General features: G+C 51.9%; 1 protein-coding gene across 5 annotated transcripts; it reads left to right on the top strand.

Moving 5' to 3' along the window:
• Positions 1 to 1,043: 1,043 nt before the first annotated feature.
• ZNF839 (zinc finger protein 839) lies at positions 1,044 to 17,832 on the top strand. 5 transcript variants are annotated; one of them, XM_057731207.1, is made up of 9 exons: positions 1,044 to 1,346; positions 5,779 to 6,663; positions 9,039 to 9,272; positions 11,573 to 11,665; positions 12,346 to 12,495; positions 15,044 to 15,184; positions 15,341 to 15,470; positions 16,259 to 17,162; positions 17,694 to 17,832. In XM_057731207.1, exons 1-8 carry the CDS (start codon positions 1,056 to 1,058, stop codon positions 17,131 to 17,133), a joined length of 2,799 nt encoding a protein of 932 aa, XP_057587190.1. In that variant the 5' UTR covers positions 1,044 to 1,055; the 3' UTR covers positions 17,134 to 17,162; positions 17,694 to 17,832. The 5 variants fall into 5 exon arrangements, with proteins under 5 accessions (XP_057587190.1, XP_057587189.1, XP_057587192.1 ...); XM_057731206.1 differs by lacking the exon at positions 17,694 to 17,832 and having other exon boundaries at positions 16,259 to 17,508; XM_057731209.1 differs by lacking the exons at positions 16,259 to 17,162; positions 17,694 to 17,832 and adding an exon at positions 16,140 to 16,249.
• The last annotated feature ends 2,234 nt before the right edge of the window (positions 17,833 to 20,066 follow it).

A 20,066-nucleotide genomic window follows, 5' to 3' on the forward strand; every position in this document is an offset into this window, starting at 1 on the left:
GGCCAGTCCTTAGTGAGGCTGGATGGACACTGCAGGGAGCATAGTGAATGCAAGAGTATTGACTATGATGATGACGATGGTGGTCCTGTGGAGAGAAAAATGATCAGAAAGTTTACTGGAAACTTCTCAGACATCAGCCTGGCCCCCAGCTTCCCTCACCATGAGCATCCCGGCAGTCACCATATCATACCGGAAATGCTAGTTTCCTCCTCCTCCTTCCAGACTAGAGGTATACAGAGGGCAGGAATGCTGACTCACCCAACAAGCACTTAATTCGTGTTTGTTGACCAATGACCCTACTGCTCCCTTAAGACAGGTTTACGCACTAGCGGCTAGAAAACACGAAGCCAGGAGAGTAAAGAGGAGGGGAGACTGGGAAAGGGTGTGACAAAGAAGAGGGGGGCGACAGAGGCGGACTGAGGTGTGAAGAGGGGTAGGGCAGTTCACTCGCTCATTTGTTAACTCCTTCACACACATCCATCCGTCATTCAGTCCCGGAGCTTGCACCGCTGAGCATGAAGGAGGAAAACTACACCCTCAACGGTGCGCCCAGTCTGGGTGAGTGGGTAGGGAGGAGCGGGCCGACATGGAAACAATTTCGGGGTTGAGGAGCACGCTTGTTAAAAATGCACACTTTGAACCCCCTCTCGGGTGTATTGAATTGGAAGGTCTGGAGATGGGGCCCAGGAATCTACATGTCCAGGCAGGATCTTCACGTGAGGACATTTGGACACTGTGACGTTAGGCCAGGGGCTCTGCAACCTCGAAGACCTTTGCCTGAGAGATCCTGGACAGCTCCTGGAGGAGGTGATGTGTGAAAGATAAATACGTCCAGGACAGGCAACAAGTGAATACGGCCGGGTCCGGTCCTTGGGGAAGCGGAGGCGGGGCGGGGCCATCTCAGGCCCCGCCCACCGAGCTGCTCAGTCAGGTGCGGTCGCCTGCCGAGGTGTCTTGGCCTGCAGGGCACTCGTAGTTGCCCCCTTTTCCCAGGTGACGCGCATTTGAGGCGCCGGCGCTCGGCGCCCGGGGTTCTGGTCCCCGTGTCGGCCGTCATGGCGGACGCGGAGCCGGAGGCTGAGGATGGCAGTGAGGATGGCGGCGGCGGCGGCCGGGCTCCCCCCGGCCAGAGCGGTAGAGCCGCGCGCGTGGCCCCGTTGGGCCCCGAGCAGCTGCGGCGGGTCCTGGAGCAGGTGACGAAGGCGCAGCCGCCCGCGGAGCCGCCGCCGCCACCCTTCGTGCTGCAGGACGCGGCGCGGCGGCTGCGGGACGCGGCCCAGCAGGCCGCCCAGCAGCGCTGCCCCGGCGCCGAGCCCGCGCGCCCGCCGCGCCTGCTGCCGCCGCAGGTGAGGCGCCGGGAGGGACGCGGGGAAACTGAGGCCCGGAGGGGGCCGGGGCCTCGCGGCGGGCAGGCCGGAGCCCGCGTCGGCGCTTCGCCGCTTACGCCTTAGAGCTGCCCAGCCCGAGAGGCCGGGGTCCCCCCGCGTTCAAATTCGGGGCGTCGCCCCTCTCAGCTGCATGGGGACGGCAGGCCACCCGCACCTGCCGCCGCCCCAGCTGCTCCATCCGCCAGGCTCTCGGAGCCTTTGCCCGTGTCGGCCCCTGCCTGGGACCCCCCTGCTCAGGGCTCCTCCGTGCCGCCCGGCTCCTCTCGCGGGCCTTCGTCAGTTCATTCCGCCTTCCTCTGGCGCTCACGGTGCTGCAGGCGCCGCCCGAGGCGCGGGGGGTGCGGCGCTGAACACGAGTCGGTGAAGAACACAAGGCACGATCTGGGCCCGATCTGGGGGTGTTTTAGAGTGAGGGGTCCCCGGGCCCGACACCGGAGCGGAGACCTGAATGGATTAAAAGGAACCAACGTAGAGAATTTTTCAGGTGGAAGGTGCAGCAGGCGGCATGGCCGAGACGCGGGAATTAAGTACGTTATAGGAACTTGATGCAGGACTTGCCGCCCCCAGTGCTGGTGCCTGGGTTTGTAACCCCAGTTACAAATGGCCCCGCACGCGCCTGGCAGTCGCTTAATGAATGAAACACGTCGAAGCACTCTGTATACTAGCCGACATCGTTTCTCAGTGGCGCAAGTGCCGGGTCACACAGCTCTTGGCTGCTGGGGAAGTTGGATCTAGAACATGGTTTTCCGAGCCCAAAGGGTCCAGTGTAACACCTGAAGCCTGAGGTCCTTCACATTACCTGGAAAATCACATTCCCTTTTGGCACTAGGCTTGTAAATGACATAATGCTTCTCACTCCAAAATTGCCAGAGATTATTCCTCTTCCACTAGAAGAAATAGGTAGAGAATAGAATCAGCAGCCTTCCCTGGGTTTCACATATGTTTTTGTTTTTGCCTGAGTGATTTTGATAGTTTAGAGTCATTTGACAGTTTAGAGTCGTACCCAGTTAGTCACCAAGACGGGAAAAGGTGTCTCACTAAAGTTTGGGAAGACAGGTATGATTCTGTCCAAACGCCATACTTCTTAGAGGTGTGACCTTGGGTAACTCAACCTCTTTGGGCTTTGGTTTCCTTATATGTAGGAGGTTTGACTCATTGGGTGAGCTTTCTAGCTTATACTCTCCTGGAGAAACAAATGCCTCCCACATAAGCCCTACACAGCAAGTCTCTGGAGTTAGAAGGGTGTCGGTGGCGGCATCTGCCGGCCTCTGCTCAGTGCCCGGCACTGCGCTGGACTGCTTGGTTCTCAGCAGTCACACAGAAGTGTTTTTATCATTTTACAGATGAGGAACGAGTTCAGGGAGGTTGAGTTTGCTCAGGGTCCCCCAGGTGTGGCTACATTCCAAGGCTTGTTGAATGTGGCTACAGCTTTTGGGGTTTGGTAACTTAAGAAGGAGTCCAAAAATGACATATTCCAGAAAGTGAAAGCACACTTAGAGTTAGCTGGCATGACTGTGTTCTGTAGCTAATCTAGTTGGGATGATATAAATTCTAAATGCATTCAGGATGATGGAGTTTTGTAGTCTATTCAGCTAATACTCTTTGCCCTCCAGCTGTGCCAAGGAGGCCACAAAGGCACATCAGATGTGTACCTTGCCCCCTGAGGAGGTTATGATGTTACCAAGGAGGTAAAACATGGCTCAGATAACTTCTGATCAAGGTCAAAAGCTAGAGATGTGATAAAGAACTAAATGCATTGAAAGGGAGAGCTCATTTCCGGCTGAGGGGATCGGAAGAGGTGGCATCTGAACTGGACGTGCAAGGGTGTGTCTGAGGAGGCCAGGCAGTGGTGGGGGTGGGGCAGGGTGTCGTTTGGAGAAGCCAGGCCCTGTGGTTCTCTGTGGGGGGTGGTGTGGATTAGAAGGCACAGTCCAAATAGACACACTCCCACAGGTCAGCTCCTATCCCTCCCACCCTCCCTGTTCCTGCCCCTCAGAGACATTTCCAGTTTCCTCCCACATGAGGACATATGACAATGTGCCCTTTCTCATGCATCCATGCCTTCACACGCATTTTTTCTTTACACCTAGAATACCTGTTCCCTCTGGCAAAAATTTTACTCAGCCTTCAAGGTCCCCCACGATCACCTCTACTGGGAAGCATACCAGCCCTGGGCTGCTCCCTGCCTCTCTTACTGTACCCGTTGTTTTCCTGTCGGTGTTCCCTAGGAAACCTAGTCTGCCTTCAGAATCATGAGTGGAGCCTTTGAAGACAGATTTTGAGGCAGGAGATCCTGAGTCAGCAGGTCTGCAGGTGACAGGTGCAGCGGGGAACCACCCCTGCTCTAGGGCAAGGCTAGGACTTGACTTAGGTTTGTGTGTTGGCACCCAGAGATACTTAGTACAAATTTGTTGACTGAAATAAAGTATCAAGTATAACACCCACTTTATAAACTAGTCTGGATAGCAGATTAAAAAATTAGACCAGCTTTGCTGCTGTGGTAGTTCTAAAACAATAGGATTTGGGGGAGGGGGTGTGTGTGTGTGTATGTGTGTGTGTTTAATGGCATTACCTGATAATACCGCAGGAGATGGGAGAAACACTCTAGGTGCTTGGTAGTAAAATGAAACAAACGTGATTCTTAAAATATATGCAAAGTAACTCTAGTTGTCATTGGATTCACAGTGGCCTAGGACCAGCTCTGTAGCTTCCTCAAAAACCAGTATGTTGAATTGTCTCTGCTGTTGGTAGTAAGCGTGTAACATGCGTGCAGACAGATATACTCCAACTTGATTTCAGTGAGGGTTTCCATTCTGTCCTGTGTGACATTTTTATTGACTCTCTACTTGAGAGGGTTGAGTCTAAAGAGGGCCTGTTGGTGGCCTCAAATCGTTGGTTCTCAGCTGGGGGCACTGTTGCCCCACAGGCAGCATTTGGCAATGTTTGGGGACGTTTTTGATTGTCACCGCCTGGGGAGTGCCACTGGCATCTGGTGGGTAGAGGCGGTGATGGTGCTCACCACTGCACAGCACAGCGGCCACGGCAGACTGACTGGTCCGAAATGGCAGTGTGCCGTGGTTGAGAAAGCTGGCTCTGGGTGGTGAGGTTTGTCTTGTCTGTCCTCTCTGGAGAAAGATGCTCACTGTTTCTGCTTGGTGAGGGCAGGAACCTTGTTTTGCTGCCCCTCCCCCAAGCGCGTGACAGCTGTCTCCCCAGCACCTACAACGTTGTGTCAGGCGCACGGTCACTGCTCAGCCACTATTTGTGGAAAGTTCTTGGCAGCGGCCTCCCCTTTGGTGGGTGCTTTGCTGTTACAGAAAGTGCTGCTTTGAACCTCCTAGACATACGTCTTTGTGCCTGTGCTGGTGTTTCTTCTGGGACTCAAGAAGCGGGATTGCTGGGTCAAAAAAGCACATGCATTTAAAACTTTGTTAGATGCCAAAAAAAAAATTGGTGAAGAAATGCAGCCCCACTCCTAGGTGTGTGCCTTGGAGACACTCACACGTGTATACACACACATCCGTCACAGGGCAGAGCAGACCAGAGAGCACAGGGATGGAGACCACCTGTCCTCCCACAGCAGAATGTTGTTCTCATGCTGCAGAGCAAATGAACACCTGAGAGCTACACACCTCAGTATGGATGAATTTCACAAGCAAGATGGGGACGGAAAAGCCCCAACGAGATACCAGTTTAAAGACACATCAAAACTGAGCTACATATTTTTATGGATATCTACAAGTGTGACATAAAGAATGCATGAAAACAATAAACAGCACATTCAGGACAGGGCAAAGAAAAAGGTGTTCGGATTGCGGGCATAGCAGAGGGCTTTCCCCATGTGTAATGTTGCACGTTATGAGGTAGGTGGTAGGGACCTGAGTTACATAGTTCTTTATGGCTTTTTTGGTTTCCAGAATTTCACTGAAAACTTTAAAAAAAAAAGAGACCACGTATTGAGTTGAGTACTGAGTCCTAGAGTACTAAGAACTCCAGGTAAATACATATATGGTAAAACTATAAAGAAGGATATTCATTCATGAGATCAACTTAGTAGGACACAACTAGTTTTTTTTTTTTTAAAGTGATGCAGAGTAGGTACTATCAGAAGGCATTTATATAGAAGTGGTAAGTAGTTGCATGAACCTTTTATTTTGGTTATCTATGCAGATGCTTCTACAAGCACAAGGGATGTGATGTAAAATAGATTACTGTGGACTGGGCAGAAACGTTGAGAAACACCACTGTAGACAGTACAGATACATTATACAGACTTTTATATGTAAGATGTGTAAGTTACCAAAGAGATGTCAACAGTGGATTTAAGATGAGAGCAAAATTGCAGCAATGTTGATAAGCATAGTGCTTCTTTTCTGTTTCTGTGTTTAAGCAACTGGAAGCCATTTGTGTCAAGGTAACATCTGGAGAAACGAAAGGTCAGGAAAAGCCGATGCCCGCACTGGCCGCCATCCAGCCCAAGACGGCCAGACCGGGTCAGCTGCCCGGGAGGCACTGCAGCGTGCTGGGGCTCGGCGTCGCCAGCTCACAGCTGCTCAGGGCACAGCCCCTCCTGAGCGCCGGGCCACAGCCACGTCTCCTGAGCCACTCACCTCAGCCTCCCGTTCAGGTGTTCGTCCAGAGGCCACTGCCCGCCCTCCGACCAGTCCCTGCGAAGAGAGTCTTGGCCCCCGAGGCTCCGAGTGGACAGGGCACCATGTCAGCCCCTCCGTTAGCCTCTGACCCGCCAGCAGTAGCATCTGTTTCATCCAGTTCAGCACATTTCTTTATTTCCAACTCTCATACAAAACACACTGAGAAACTAAAAAAATCTTTAAAAGTGAAAACACGTTCAGGACGGATATCTCGACCTCCCAAGCATAAAGCTAAAGATTACAAATTCATAAAAACAGAGGACTTGGCCGACGGTCACCCGTCAGACTCTGATGATTACTCGGAACTGAGCGTGGAAGAGGATGAAGACCGCTGGGGAAAGCAGGCGCTCTTCCACTTACCGAGCTGTTCCCTGAGGCCCAAAATGTTTAAGTGTCAGACATGTGAGAAGTCATACATAGGGAAGGGGGGGCTGGCCCGGCACTTTAAATTGAACCCGGGCCACGGCCACCTGGAGCCGGAGACGGTGCTGTCTGAGAAAGCGGACGGGAGTGTGATCCCAGGCCCCACGGAGGGCACGACTGCCAGCCTGGCGTCCCCGGAGCTGTCCTCGCCAGCTCTTCTGAGTGAGGAAGGGGCCCGGTCAGCACGGGGTGCCCTGCAGGTAACGTTGCTGTCTGGTGATAGTGTCCTTATTCCTGCCCATCATCCTTAAGTTAACTTTACGTCGACTGCACTGCTGCCACATCATCGAGGAGAAGTGTGTCTTCCGTCTGGTGCCGCACGGTTTACTGAGTGCATTTGATGGGAACACAGGCACCAATCCTTTAGATCTGGTCAGTAAAACTAACCGCGAGCACTCTTGGCTGACGCTGACATGACCGTGATCTTGGGAAAGGTCCGAGGGGGGGTGCTGGTCTACAGGGCTGCTTCCTGGGGCGTCCGCAGTAACACGTCTGCTCTTCTTGTTCTCTCCCTGCTTTGTCCCTTCCGAAACTCACAAACAAAGCAGAATCACCATGAGTTTGCATCACCACGTCAACATTTATGTACTGAAATTTTAACTTACCCAACACGTGGTGAGCATTTGTGAGCCATGTACACCTACTGGTCAGTTACTGTAAGAACAGCAGGTGGGCCACGTGAACAAATGGCAGGCCTCTGTGGTCGCCTGCATCCCACTCTGCCTAAGCTTCCTTCTTCCTTTTCCTTTGACGTGTGTTGGCTGTTATTGGAGTCCGTGCTTCCGGCTAGGTAATTATATTTATATTAAATTGTAGTTTTCAGACGTTAAATAGAGGACCAGCATTGGAACCACTGTGACTCCTTGATGGGAGTGTGTGACTTCAGTGACTTGGAAGCTGTTGGAAGTGAGTGTGTGCCTGCCCGTGGTGACCTCATTCCCGGCACCAGGCGGGGTTCCTGCAGGAGGGCCGAGGCCAGCGGCTGCTTCCGCTTTCACATCCACTCCCCGGGGCCTGAGCAGACGCTGTGGGCCCGGGAGATCTGTACTGAGTGAGGCCTAGTGGTGGAACCACGGGATAGCCCTGTGTTAGGATTAAAAAATATGATCTCGCCTTGCAGCCTTGGACTCAGTAATAACAATGATACCATTCATCGCATGCCTGCTTTGGGCGGGAGCATCACACACATTTTCTCAATCCTGGGAGAGCCCTAAAGGCAGGTGCGAGAGTTCCTACTTGAGACGAGGCACGTGGGGTTCAGAGAGGATGATGGGCTTCCCTGTCCAGGCACGTCTAGGACTCTGTCCAGGGTGGGGATTAGACCCAGGGCTTCTGACCTCAAAGCCTGCACTCTAGGCCCGGTTGCCTCTGTTGGGAGGTTCTACGCTGCTCACAGCTGGCAAAAGCCCGACTTTTGAGAGCCCTCTTACTTTCCTTAAGGTGTAGTAGGACCAGGATGACCATGTAGTTTGTCACCCAAACCCAGACATTTTGAGAGTGAAAGAGGTGCTATTAATCATTCCAAGGGGCAGCAGGTACACCCAGGACTGCCTCAGACAGACTGGACCGCCAGGCTGCTGGCACTCTCTGTTTCCTTCAATAGTGGAATCTTACACCACAGCAAAAGCAGCTTCTGGATATCTGACTTCCGGAATGTAGGCACCTAGCCTTGCTCCAGATGGCTTTGAGCCGTGGGGTCCCAGAGCTGGCTCCCTCCAACCAGAGACACAGATCTGTTCCTCTCCTTTCCTGAGTCCGCCATGGAGGGCCGTGGGGTACTTAAAGCTACAGGCAGACCTTGCCTTCCTCCTGAGGCTCCATTGTAATGAAGATTTGGAGGCAAGATTCTTTAAGAGGACATACTTTGTGCTCGCTTTCCTTGTATTTATTTAACCTTCCAACAGTCCTGGGAGATGTAAGTGTATTATTCCTATTTTCAGAGCAGGAGGGAATTGGCACAGAATGAGAAAATAGCTAAATGGTGTCAGTTCCAGATTCTTGTCACAAAGCGGTGCCAATCCAATGGAGATACAGTCGATTAGCGGCTGCTGGGTCTGCTGGGAGGGAGGAATGAGGGATGACCTGTAGGTTTTCATTGGGGGATGATGAAACTGTTCTGGGATTAGATAGTGGCGATGGTTACACAACCTTGTGAATATCCTAAAATCCACAAGATTGTGTATTTCCAAAGGATGAATTTTATGGTGTTTGAAATATACCCAATAGAAAATAATAAAAACATTAAAAGTCATGGGTAAATTATGAATTAACAAAATTCAGGTCAATTTTATAAGATGACAGGGACATCAGAAAAGTTTTTTGTTTCATTTTGGGCAACACTCCATGGTTATGGTTTGTCAGCCCTGACTTGCAGGCTAATTTAATATTCATCTGATGTCTTAAAGGGACACTTTGTGTTAAGATGCATTGAGTGTAGTCAGTGTGGCTTGATTATGCAAAGGAGAATTTAGCAAGTTCCTTGCTTTTGACTTGACATTTTTCTGCTCTAAGGTTTTCATTATGGTGTATAAAGCATGATTATTTTATTTTTGTTTGGGTGTGCAACCCTGTCTAGAATGGTCAGTCTGTAGAAGTTGAAGAGGCGCTGATGTCTGAACCAAAAAATGGAAGTTTTTCAGCCCTTTTGGGATCAGAGAGACACCCCAGACCTAGAAGAAGCAGCTACTCTGCGGCCCCTGCAGAGCCCAGCACGGCGGTCCTGGAGCGGAACGGAGCAATTCGCCCGCGGGCGGGCGTTGGGGCAGCGCGAGCGCAGGGCCCAGCGGCGAGCAGAGCCAGGCTCCTGGAGGTGCGTCGCTCTTAGAACTCTGTTCTTGAAACCTGTGTCTTTGGCATGGTATGTGGCAATTCACTATTAGGTTTCTGAATTTAAAATACCCAGATTGACTAAACATTTCACCAGATGTGAATTGGATGATGTGTGTAATAAATTCAGAGATGGCATTACCTGAAATAATTCCTAGGTGTACCTGTTTGAAATGACCAGAGGGCCTTAAGTACAGAGCTGCTTGCCTTTATAAGTTTTAGAATAATTATAACCTGTGTTTTCATGGAAGCAGTTTAGAAAACAGCAGAAATGGTTTTCTATTTTTTTATGTGAAAAGTTTCAAGGTATAAAAGCATGTTTCAGGTTTTGAACTCTAGAATCTCCATTCCACCCCCTTGAAAGCAGGTTTGTTGAATTTAGTTGGTCTGGCTTAGAAAAGCAGACTTACCCAAATTGTCTTTGGCTAGGATGTACTTATTTGCCTGCTAATGGCCAAATGAGTATCTTAAAGAAAAGAAGTGAAAAATAGCAAGAGAGAGCACAAGGTAAGTTAGACAATTGGCCCCAGAAGGAGTGGCTGTCAGGGGCCCAGACCTCCAAACTCCTACACATGAGGGGAGAAGTGGTTTTCAGAGAGGAAGTGGCTTTCCTAGGAAGTTTATGAGGTGACATGATCTAGTGGGAAATTTAAACCCTGGTGAGTTCACTTTTCTCCCAGTGGGCTTGTTAGTGAATCCTGGATGAGTGATTTTCAGAAGTAGGAGGTCAGGTGGTCTCTGACTTCATTCGCTCATTAGCATTCAAGTAGCCACCGGCTTTGGAAAAGAGCACTTGCTGCTGGCACCTGGGCCTCGGGCTGCCATACCTCCTCCTCCCTGATTCCTTGATTATCAGCAGCTCGACTTAGATGAGGCACCTGAACCTCAGAGAGGCTGTTAACTTGTATCAGGTCACCCTGCAGGTTGGTGGTAGGCCCAGAATTTGGATCTGAGACCATTGTGGCGACCCTAAGACGTCACCTTGACTTGCAGTGCTTCACCTGTCACGTAGAGTCGAGGACTGCTCCAAACAGCGCCACTCTTGATCTTACAGATGGGACTCTCCCCAGAAATGGCCATCCGTTTACACAGGAACTGGGTGTCTGTCCAGTATCAGGCCCTGTGCTGGCTGTGGGGGGGACCCTGTGCAAGGGGGAAGGTGGCCGCCAGAGCAGGCAGTGGCAGCACTGTCCCGCGGGCGAGGGCGTGAAGCGGGGAACCGAGGAGGTGCCCTCTGCTGCCGTGATGCACGTGCAGACATGGGCCAGGCCGGGAGAGGCCATCCCCCACGTGCGCACGTTCTCACGCCTCCTGGGTGTTGGAAGCCAGCTGGTCATTTTGCTCTAAGGGCTTTTGAGAGTCAGAATGAAATGTTTTATCTTGCAAACGAAAAGGTTTTCCTTTTGCTTTTTCACTGTTTCCTCTGCTGCTTCCTCTGAACTCCTGCCAGTCCTTTGCAGCTCCCAGTTGATGGCCCTTGCTAAGCCCCAAGCTCATGACCTCCCTGAGACTTTCTGTTTCTAGGACTTCTTGGTTTCCCCTCACGTTCTTGTCTCCAGGGGCGATCTCATCCATCCTCCTGGTTTCTCAGACCGTTTTCCGCCTGCTGGCTCCCATGCCTGTGCTTCTGTTCAGGCCTCTCCCGAGCTTCAGAGCTGACTTCAGGCAGCCCCGCCTGGGCATCCTGTAGCCCGCCTCCGCCTTCCACATCCGGGCAGATCCCACAAACTGGCTTCCTGCCCCACCCACTCCGTGTCAGGGGTCTGCCCGGCTGCTGGACTGGGAGCACAGAGGCGCCCATGACTCCTCTTTCCCCTTCACTCATCCCTCCCCCTATCCTGAGGACTGAGGATGGTGCCCTCCTTGCATCACCCCCCTCCCCACACCCGGGTCCTAGTCTCCTCATCTTCTCCTGCCTGCGCGTGGACTTTGGTGGTGATCTCCTGACTGTGGGCTGCCGTGGGATTTGCTTGCATTTTTGTCTTGGGCATTAGTTGGCGAGCCCTGGAGAGTAGGAAACGCATTTCCCCACCACCGTGCCCTTATCCAGGGCCTGTGTCCCCTACTCAGCGCGGGAGTCAAGCTCTGAATCCAGGCTGATCATGGGGCTTTGTTAGTGGGTGAGCGAGTGAGATAAAATAAGGCAGAACGTTTACAGTTAGAGGTGCTTAATCACTGAGATTTTAGGGAACTTTCTGTCTTCTGTCTTCTTTGTTATACCAACTCGGCTGCTGGGAAATTCTTTCCATGCTTTCAAAGAGGTCAAACACTTTCTTCTGGTAGTTTCTCCACCAGTGTGACCGGGAGGATCTAGTGGAGTTGGCTCTGCCAGCGCTGGCTCAGGTCGTGACCGTGTATGAATTTCTCCTGATGAAGGTGAGTCTTCTTACTGTTTCTGAGCGATTGAAGGGATGATTTGAAGTTATTTAGAAAGGCGTCCTTCATGTTTACTTAGAAGGAGCCAGGCCCTTGGGAATCATTTCCCTCCCCCAGGAGAGAGCTGAAGTGAGCCTGCCGGTCCTGCCCGGATGGCCGGCCCAGGGCTGTGAGGCAGGCCGCTCGTGGGCTCCGTGACTGTTTTCACTTTGTGTAGGAGGAGCGAAAGTCACCTTCCTCCTGGCACCCTCCCTGCCAGCCTCCTCCACTGCAGCTCAGCCCCTGAGGAGCCCACTCGGAGATGCGGCCTCGCCACGTGCACCCACACTTCTGGGAGGCGCCCCGAGGAGCAGAGGCTTGGCCCTTCCCGTCTCCATGCTCCGGGCCCTTCTGCTTTCCTGTCCCGCTCCGCTGGCCACCATCCTCTGGAAGCCTTCACCTGGGGTGCTTTGGGTGCTTTGTTTCCTCGGCCGCTTCTCCCAGGCCCATCCTGGTGCCCCATCGAGCACAGCGCAGGCCCGTGCAGGCGCTCGCTGTGCGGGAAGGCAGCGCCTGCACGGAGGGCCTGTGAGGGCCCAGGAACCTGTGTCCTTCCCTCCTTTAGATTTCCCTCTGGGTTTCCCACATCACTGCCTCGGGCGTAAACTTTTTTTTTTGTCGTCGTCTTTATCTTCACTAAGGTTGAAAAAGGTCATCTGTCCAAACCTTTCTTCCCGGCTGTGTACAAGGAATTTGAAGAGTTGCATAACATGGTTAAGAAAATGTGTCAAGATTACCTCAGTAGTTCTGGTCCCTGTTCTCAGGAGCCCCTGGAAATAAACGACACTAAGGTAACAAGCTCACATGGGAAGAGTTTTGCTCTTAGAGCCAAAGGAAGGCTCTCCATTAAAAAGCGAGGATGTTTATTTCAGTATTGACATCTTCACAGTCAACTTCTTTTTTAGCTCTTTTTTCCACCAAATGAAGGTTTTTTCTTCTTAATATAAAAGTGATAATGCTTTTTTCAGAAAACTCAGAAATGCAGATAAGCTAAAAGAAAATTGAAAATAACCATAATCCTCCCACTCACCAATGATCAGTTAATAGACTGTGTCTTTCTTCATTATGTACGTTTCTTTTTTTTAATTAATTTATTTTTGGCTGTGTTGGGTTTTCATTGCTGCGCACAGGCTTTCTCTAGTTGCGGTGAGCCGGGGCTGCTCTTCATAGTGGTGCTTGGGCTTCTCATTGCAGGAGCTTCTCTTGTTGTGGAGCACAGGCTCTAGGCACGCAGGCTTCAGTAGTTGCAGCATGTGAGCTCAGTAGTTGCAGCACGAGGACCCTAGAGCACTCGGGCTTCAGTAGTTGCGGCACATGGGCTTAGTTGCTCCTCAGCATATGAGATCTTCCTGGACCAGGAATCAAACCTGTATCCCCTGCCTTGGCAGGCAGAGTCTTAATCACTGTACCACAAGGGAAGTCCTCATTATGTAGGTTTTTGAAAAGGGATGAATTACACAAGGACCAGTAGTTATTTTTTTTATTTATTATTTATTTATTTTGGCTGCGCTGGGTCATTGTTGCAGTGCACAGGCCATCTAGTTGCGGTGTGTGGGCTTCTCGTTGCGGCAGGTGGGCTCAGTAATTGTGGTGTGCAGGCTTATTTGCGATATGTGCGACCTTAGTTCCCTGACTTGGAATTGAACCTGGGCCCCCTGCATTGGGAGTGCAGAATCTTAACCACTGGACCTCAGTAGTTATTGTTTGTGGTTGGTTGACAAGATTCCCATTTTAGTTGCCTTTAGCTATTTTGGGTCCTTGACAGAAATATGTCGTGAACTGATGTGGTTTTACTTGTTTCGGATAAAAGCCTTTGCTGGGCAGAGCATGTGCCCACGGTCAGATCATCCAGGGGCCTCCCACTGTGTCCAGCATGGAGACGCGGGTCCGCGACCCCTCCGAGCACCTCACTGACTCCCGTAAAGTCCCTGCACCCTCCCACCCCTCTGCCAGAGGGCAGCACTGGATTAACGTTTTTTTCCTGCTCTCACAGTGCTCTGGTTTTAAATACTTTGGGTTTGCTAGACTGTTTAACAACAGGGCTGGAGTTGGAGGGTATTATGCTAAGTGAGATGTCAGACAGAGGAAGACAAATGCCCTATCATCTCACTTATATGTAGAATCTAAAAACATACGACAAACCAGTGAATACGACAAGTAAGTAAATAAAGTGGTGTCGAGTTTATTTAAAAAATTACTCATACAACAATGAATAATACTTAGGCCATGGGGACTTTAGCTGCTCCTAAAGTTTGATTACACGGACAGTGGAGCTGCCTGTCTGATTAGAAAGGTTAGTGTTCATTGAGAAACTTACAGGAAAACCTGAATGACCTTTTGGCCCAACCCAATACAGAGTAGTTACTTCTGTAGCAAGAAGTCTTGATTTACACTGTAATATAATACATGGGTTTTTTGGGGCTAGCATCGTTAGTTTTGTACAAATTCAGTATTTAATATAACCTAATAAACTTCTGTGTTTTATTTTCTTAAATTATATTTTTAAAAATGTGATGGAGTTTTTGCTCAGCCTCACGTAGATGCCCCAGGTGGCAGTGGTCACCTACCTGTTTATGAACTGTTGATGAAGCAGGTGTGGGTACCATCCTGTTACAGAGCAGACAGGCTGTGCATGAACACTGCGCACGCTCACGGAAACCCTTCTTTGTGGGCAGTTTGGGCTGTGCCGCAGCTTCTTTGGAATGAAGACAGTAGCTGAGTTTGCAGGGACACGGTCAGATTGGTGAGCACTAAGCTTGCCCACCCCTGTCTCTGGGTTAACCCTGACCTGCTGCCCTTCCTCCCTGCCCTGTCCCCTGCCTGCTCTGTGCTGGTCTCTCCATGCTGTCCAGGTACCACTGATGGTGGCTGTCGATTATTGCCTTAACATCTCGTGCTTTACATGGGTTTTGCATATGGAGTCTAATATAGGCTTTACGAAGTCCGTTCAGGGCAGCTGTAGTCTCCCTCATAAGATACGGAGACTCAGCAGGTAGGTGGCTGCTGAGCAGAGGAGCTGGGGTCCAGCTCTGGCTCTCAAACCCACATCCTTTCCACCCACTGGAAAAGGAGATCTGGTCCCAGAATAGGCAGGATTATTTTTCTGAAGATACCAGTGAGAATTCAACACCAGAGGCATAATAGGCAAGAAAGTTACCATGGTGTCAGACGAGCACTGTGAGGCTTGTGACGACAGCCCCTCTTCACGTCCCCGTTGCTTAGATGGCACCTTGCTATGCAGAGGGACTCCGCAGACTCAGCCCTTTGTTCTTAAGTGCTGATGTGCTTCTGAACCTTGTGTTTTGAGTGAAGTGTCTGTATGGGCCCCTTTCTTCTCAGGTTGCCGAGTCCTTAGGAATCACAGAAGAATTCCTGAGGAAAAAGGAAATACACATGGACCGCATTCCCCCCAGACGCACCAGTCGAGAGGAGGGCCGGGAGGAGCTGGAGGAAGCTGGCCTACAGAAGAGGGAGAATGAGGTGGGCACGGCCTAAGGGGGCACCAGGCTACTGTCTGTTCCAGGTCGAGTTATTGGGGTTGGATCTCTTCAACTCACAACACTGTTCTCCAGGAAGAAAAGGTGCAGGTTGGCCTGTTTCTTCCTAGTCTTAGCTGGTTGGGTCTTCTCTTCCTAGACTGCAGAGGACAGGCTGGCTTCAGTGAAAAGGACCAGGAGAGAAACTGTGCCCCAGGACACCACTGAGTGTTCTGCCAACAGCGGAGGCCTGCAGAGGCCGGGCTCGTGTGCCCCAGCTGCCAGTGCGGGTAAAATGCTCTTCATGGTGTGCGCCCCGGGCTCGGAGGCCTGCTGCTTGGGGCGGGGGTGGGGGGGCCCTGTGGCCACATCTCAGAGAACCCTCTGGTTTCTCAAGGGTTTTACCCCAACCCCCAGGGTTCTGTGGTTCCATGTTTATTCCCCGTGAGTCTTGGGGTCTTTGGGATTTTCTTGGGTCCTTTATTGAAATGAAGAGCTGCCTTGTGAAGCTGAGTGGGTTGTACCTGGGAGGGTCCCGAGCAGCTGGGCCGACCTGAGAGCAGGGACAGGTCCCAAGGACACACTGACTCCACAGCTTGGCCTTCGTGAGACTTGGCTCTAGGTGCCAGCTGAGAGTTAACATTCGAAAATAAGACATGTTCTAGCTTTTATTTCGGCTCTAGCCAGAACCGATCAATGAGACACTTTGAACATGTGGCAGACACACTGAGAAAGATCATGTACCTTTCTAAAGTCTTACCAGGTCTGCCTGATACCTTGCCTGATCCTAAGGTCTCTAATTTAAAGAGGCATTTGCCATTTTAGAACTTACTACTTAATTCTCCCGGAGGGGAGGGCAGATTTATTCACTGAGAACAATGAAAACTCTTAGGCACCTGCTTGGAACACAGCTCCCCTCACCTAGCTAGTCTGAGTTTTCTCTTTTAATTTCTTGGAAGCTACCAGGTAACAAGGAGGGCTTATGTTTTCATCTTTTGGACTAGCTTGTTTTGGACAGCGAGCACAGTGACCGGCCACAGCAGTCCACAAATGATTGTCTGGTCTCCGCACCGTTTAGGTTTTGCCCCTGGAGTAAACGGGGGCCCCCCTCACCCCCCTGAAGAAAGTCCCGTGATGCTGGCTGCTGAGCACGACAGAAGCATAGCACAGGCGGGCCAGCAGCTGAGAGCGTTTGCTGACTTGGCCGCCAGGAGTGGGTCTGCAGGCCCTGTTCTCTTATATCCGGAAGCCCGTGGGCTGGGGCTGTCTACTCAGCTAGGAGAACCCGGGTCGCCAGCCCAGGACCAGGTGGCAGCGTTCCCTGCGGAGAAGGCCCAGGAACACTCGTCACAACAGGATATTGGGGATGGCCTGGGGAACTGGGCTCCCTGCAGCACCTCGACAGCCCTGCTGCCTGGCGGGCCTGGAAATGCAGAGGCAGGAATCCCCTGCGATGTGCGAGACTCCCACCTGAGAGGCTCGCAGTCCAGCTCCGGCGAGGTCCTGCTTCCAGAGGCCACGGCCCCTCCACCCGAGAAAGCGTGGTCCGTGGACATCGTGCCAGCTGACTGTGCCTATGGCACCGTGTCCGAGCCTGGGCCTCAGCCCAGCCGGGGCGGTTCGCTGTGTCCTGAAGGGGGCCTTGCAGGCCACGTGGGGGACTCAGACCAGTTGCCCTGCGGGACCGAGATGCACACTGACCAGAGGGAGCTGGAGGGCCTCGTTGCCATTGGGGAAGCCGTGGCTTTTGAGATGACCAGCGGGTGCCCTGCGCTGCTGTCTCAGGGACAGGAGCGGATATTCATCCAGACTTCCGATGGGCTTATCTTGTCCCACCCAGTGTCTGGGGAGGGGGACATCGTCATAGTGACTGGTGCAGAGGGGCCTGCCCTGCAGCTTGGCCCCCCGGAAGGGGTTCCTCTGGAAGCTTTGGAGACAGAGCCCTCTCAGTGAAATGGAGTCAGAACCACAGTCCTAGATGTGTACGTATTTTATCCAGAGAAGGTCTATTTCAAGGAATGTATATTTTTCTAATGTGAATACTGACACAAATGAACATTTTATTTATAAAGAATCATGTCTTTCTACCCCACTGTTCACCTTTTTCTACATCTTGCTCATTGTAATCATGGCAGACATGTTACCTGGTGATGAATTCCTGATACGTCTGACTCCGAGCTCCGACAGTTCCTGCAGGCCGCACCGCTGCTCTGTTTCCTGTCTCCCTGCTCCCCAGTCCCAAAACACCGTGTACCCTTTCTCCTTGGTGACGTGCTGCTTTTCACCAGACTTGTCCATACTAGAAGCTTCTTTTGGGTTTAATAAAAAAAAAGCAAACATGTAAGCTTGCCATCTGGGCAGCATTTTTTTGGGAAATAGGAAAGATCACTGTTTCTCCTGACACTATACAAATGAGGAAAGTGAGGCATAGAGACAGGAGCCGCAGTCCTTTGATGTCCCACTTGTAAAGTCACTTATCGAGGCCTCTTTTTTTTTTTGAAATGTTTTCCTAGGCTCTACGATGGAGAGAGAAGGGGAAGGCCGTTTGTCCACACTCAGACGGGAGTGTGCAGAGGGCGCGGAGACCCTGAGCAGGTGGAGCTGGGGGCGTGGCCGCACCTGTCCTGGCGCTGTGTTCCCATCAGGCCCACCATGGAGGGGTGGGCTTTATTCTTGGGGGTCTGCATTTTCTGCAGCCCTCTCAGTGACTGGGGGCATTTTCCTGTCCGCTCACTTGATCTCAGAGCAGGTCCAACAGGAACAAAAGGGCGGGCATCCCAGCCGGAAGGAATGAGGAAACACAGCTGTCTAGGAGAGCCAGGCTCGAGGGTCGGGCCGTGGGCTGTCCTGTGGACTCAGGGGTACTTCTCAGGAGTCCAGTCCTGGGGGACTGGAGTGGGGGGGCTAGGACTTCAACACACGAACTTGGGGGGACATATGCAGACCATGGCACCTCTCAAGTAAACATGTGAGCAGGTGGGCGTTCAGGAAGCTGAGTGGCTTTGCTCCAGAGGTGGTCCAGATCCAGGTCACCTCCGCACCTAGGGTGGCTCTCTTCCCAGAGGTCTCAGAAGGCTCGCGGCCCTCGTGTATCTACTCCATCCCCCCGGGAGCCAGAAGGCAGAGGAGGAGCACATGCAGCCTGTGAGGGGCAGGACCTGGAAGATGCAGCAGGGCCTCTGCTTGGAGCTCATTCCTCCTGTGGCCACATCTCACTGCAAAGAAGGTTCTGAAACCTCCTAAACTGTAGCCAACACTTACGTGAAGCGGAGAATCAACACCCGACAACCAGCCGCGCCCCTCCCCCCAGAGTGGTTAACACTGCTGCCGGCCAGGCCGGAGAGGCGGCAGTAACAGCCCCCAAAGCTCGGCAGCTGGAGACAACAAAGGGTGTGTGTTTTCTGCTCACAAGGCACGCCACTCAGAGGTTGGTGGGGGACCCAGCGGCGCAGCCACATCTCAAACACTACTGGTGGCCCCGCCAAAGGCGGAGAGCTCAGGGAGAGGTTAGATCCACGCTGAGAGGCACTTCAGCGGACACGTGGTCCGTCCAGCCCAAGGGAACGGAAGTGCAGGCTTTCCATTGGCCGGAAGGCAGGACTCTGGGAATATCTGGTGAAGAGCAGAGTGGCTGATGGAGAGAGGTCACATTATCACTGATGACGTGCACTGCAGCTCACAGCCGAGCTGTGTGCGGTACCTTGTGATTACCTTCACGCTGTCTCAGCTCTTGTGTTTCTGGAGGAGGGGGAGAGAGAGAGGTTTTTTTTAGTTTTAATTAAATGTACTTGTGAATTCATCCAGAACTGCTTCCCCAACCCAATTCTCTGTTTCTGTGGATTCTACCTGTTAATATTCCTTTACTGTCCATTTCACAAGATTTCCAGAGGCAGAGAGATACCTGGTGATCAATCCACTATGCTTAGAAGTCCGATATGGGTTCTCCAATGGCTTCATTGTTTCTTTCAGATAGAAATTGTCCTATGGTTGTGTGATGACTTTGGAACTCAGCAAACTCAACAGACGGCTCTCCCATCAATTTGATGCCTCTTCCGTTGTGTGAGGGATTCCTGGGCTAATGGCACTGGGTACTCAGCTCTTTCATTTGTCCTTCACAGTGTAATTGAGCAGGACCCTGTGGGGCTCCTGGCCACAAGCCTTTCCATGTCCCCATTTCTTGTTTGTAGGAAACAGGCTTCATTCAGCTTCCATGACCTACTAGTCAGGGAAAGGATGGGATGCAGAGACCAGGGAGGAGGAGTCAAGAAACAATAGTGCAGCCTTGGGAAGGGTCCTGTTCTACCTCAAGGGACACAGATAACAATAGCTTTGAGCTCTTCTGCAGAACCAAAGCCCCCAACAAATGGAAGGCAAAACTACTTGATGAAGCACTCGTCAATCCAGAGAGAAGGTCACAGTTCGATACCACCTGATGCCAGGTGATCTCTGGACTGAAGGAATGAGGGCCCTGCATGCACCCTGATCCTTCTTGGCAACCCTGCCCCTGGGCTATATGACACTTCACAACGCCCCCCCAACCCTGCCCCCGCCAGGATGGGACGCACAGTTCCGAGGGCATTAGCCAGCTGTGGCCCCTCCGAGATTCAATTCGGTGCCAGTGCCCAGAGGCAGGGCTTCAGCATCAATAGCGCGACTGTTTCCATTAGTTCTCCTGGGCAACCTGGGAGTCTGGGGATGAGGCATCCAGAACACAGGAAATAGCCTAGAAAGGCCCAGAAATCCTTTGGGGTCTCCTCCAAAGAGCACTTATTCTTTAAGTACCACACCCCACCCCAAACACAAAACTGACCTTGTGCCTCCAAGGGCCACTCCTGCCCGTGTAGCTCGGGTCAGAAGCCCCCTTCCTAAGCCACAGCGGGCAGGTA

The sequence above is a fragment of the Hippopotamus amphibius genome, chromosome 4, assembly GCF_030028045.1.
Source record: "Hippopotamus amphibius kiboko isolate mHipAmp2 chromosome 4, mHipAmp2.hap2, whole genome shotgun sequence".
Lineage (NCBI taxonomy): Eukaryota > Metazoa > Chordata > Mammalia > Artiodactyla > Hippopotamidae > Hippopotamus > Hippopotamus amphibius.

What these genes read in the sequence shown, in the direction of transcription:
- ZNF839 (XM_057731207.1), top strand. Translation starts at nt 1,056, where the DNA reads ATGGCGGACGCGGAGCCGGAGGCTGAGGATGGCAGTGAGGATGGCGGC. An exon ending in TGGAAATAAACGACACTAAG is followed by an intron (nt 12,496 to 15,043) that starts GTAACAAGCTCA and finishes CTTTCTTCTCAG; the next exon opens with GTTGCCGAGTCCTTAGGAAT. An exon ending in TACAGAAGAGGGAGAATGAG is followed by an intron (nt 15,185 to 15,340) that starts GTGGGCACGGCC and finishes TTCTCTTCCTAG; the next exon opens with ACTGCAGAGGACAGGCTGGC.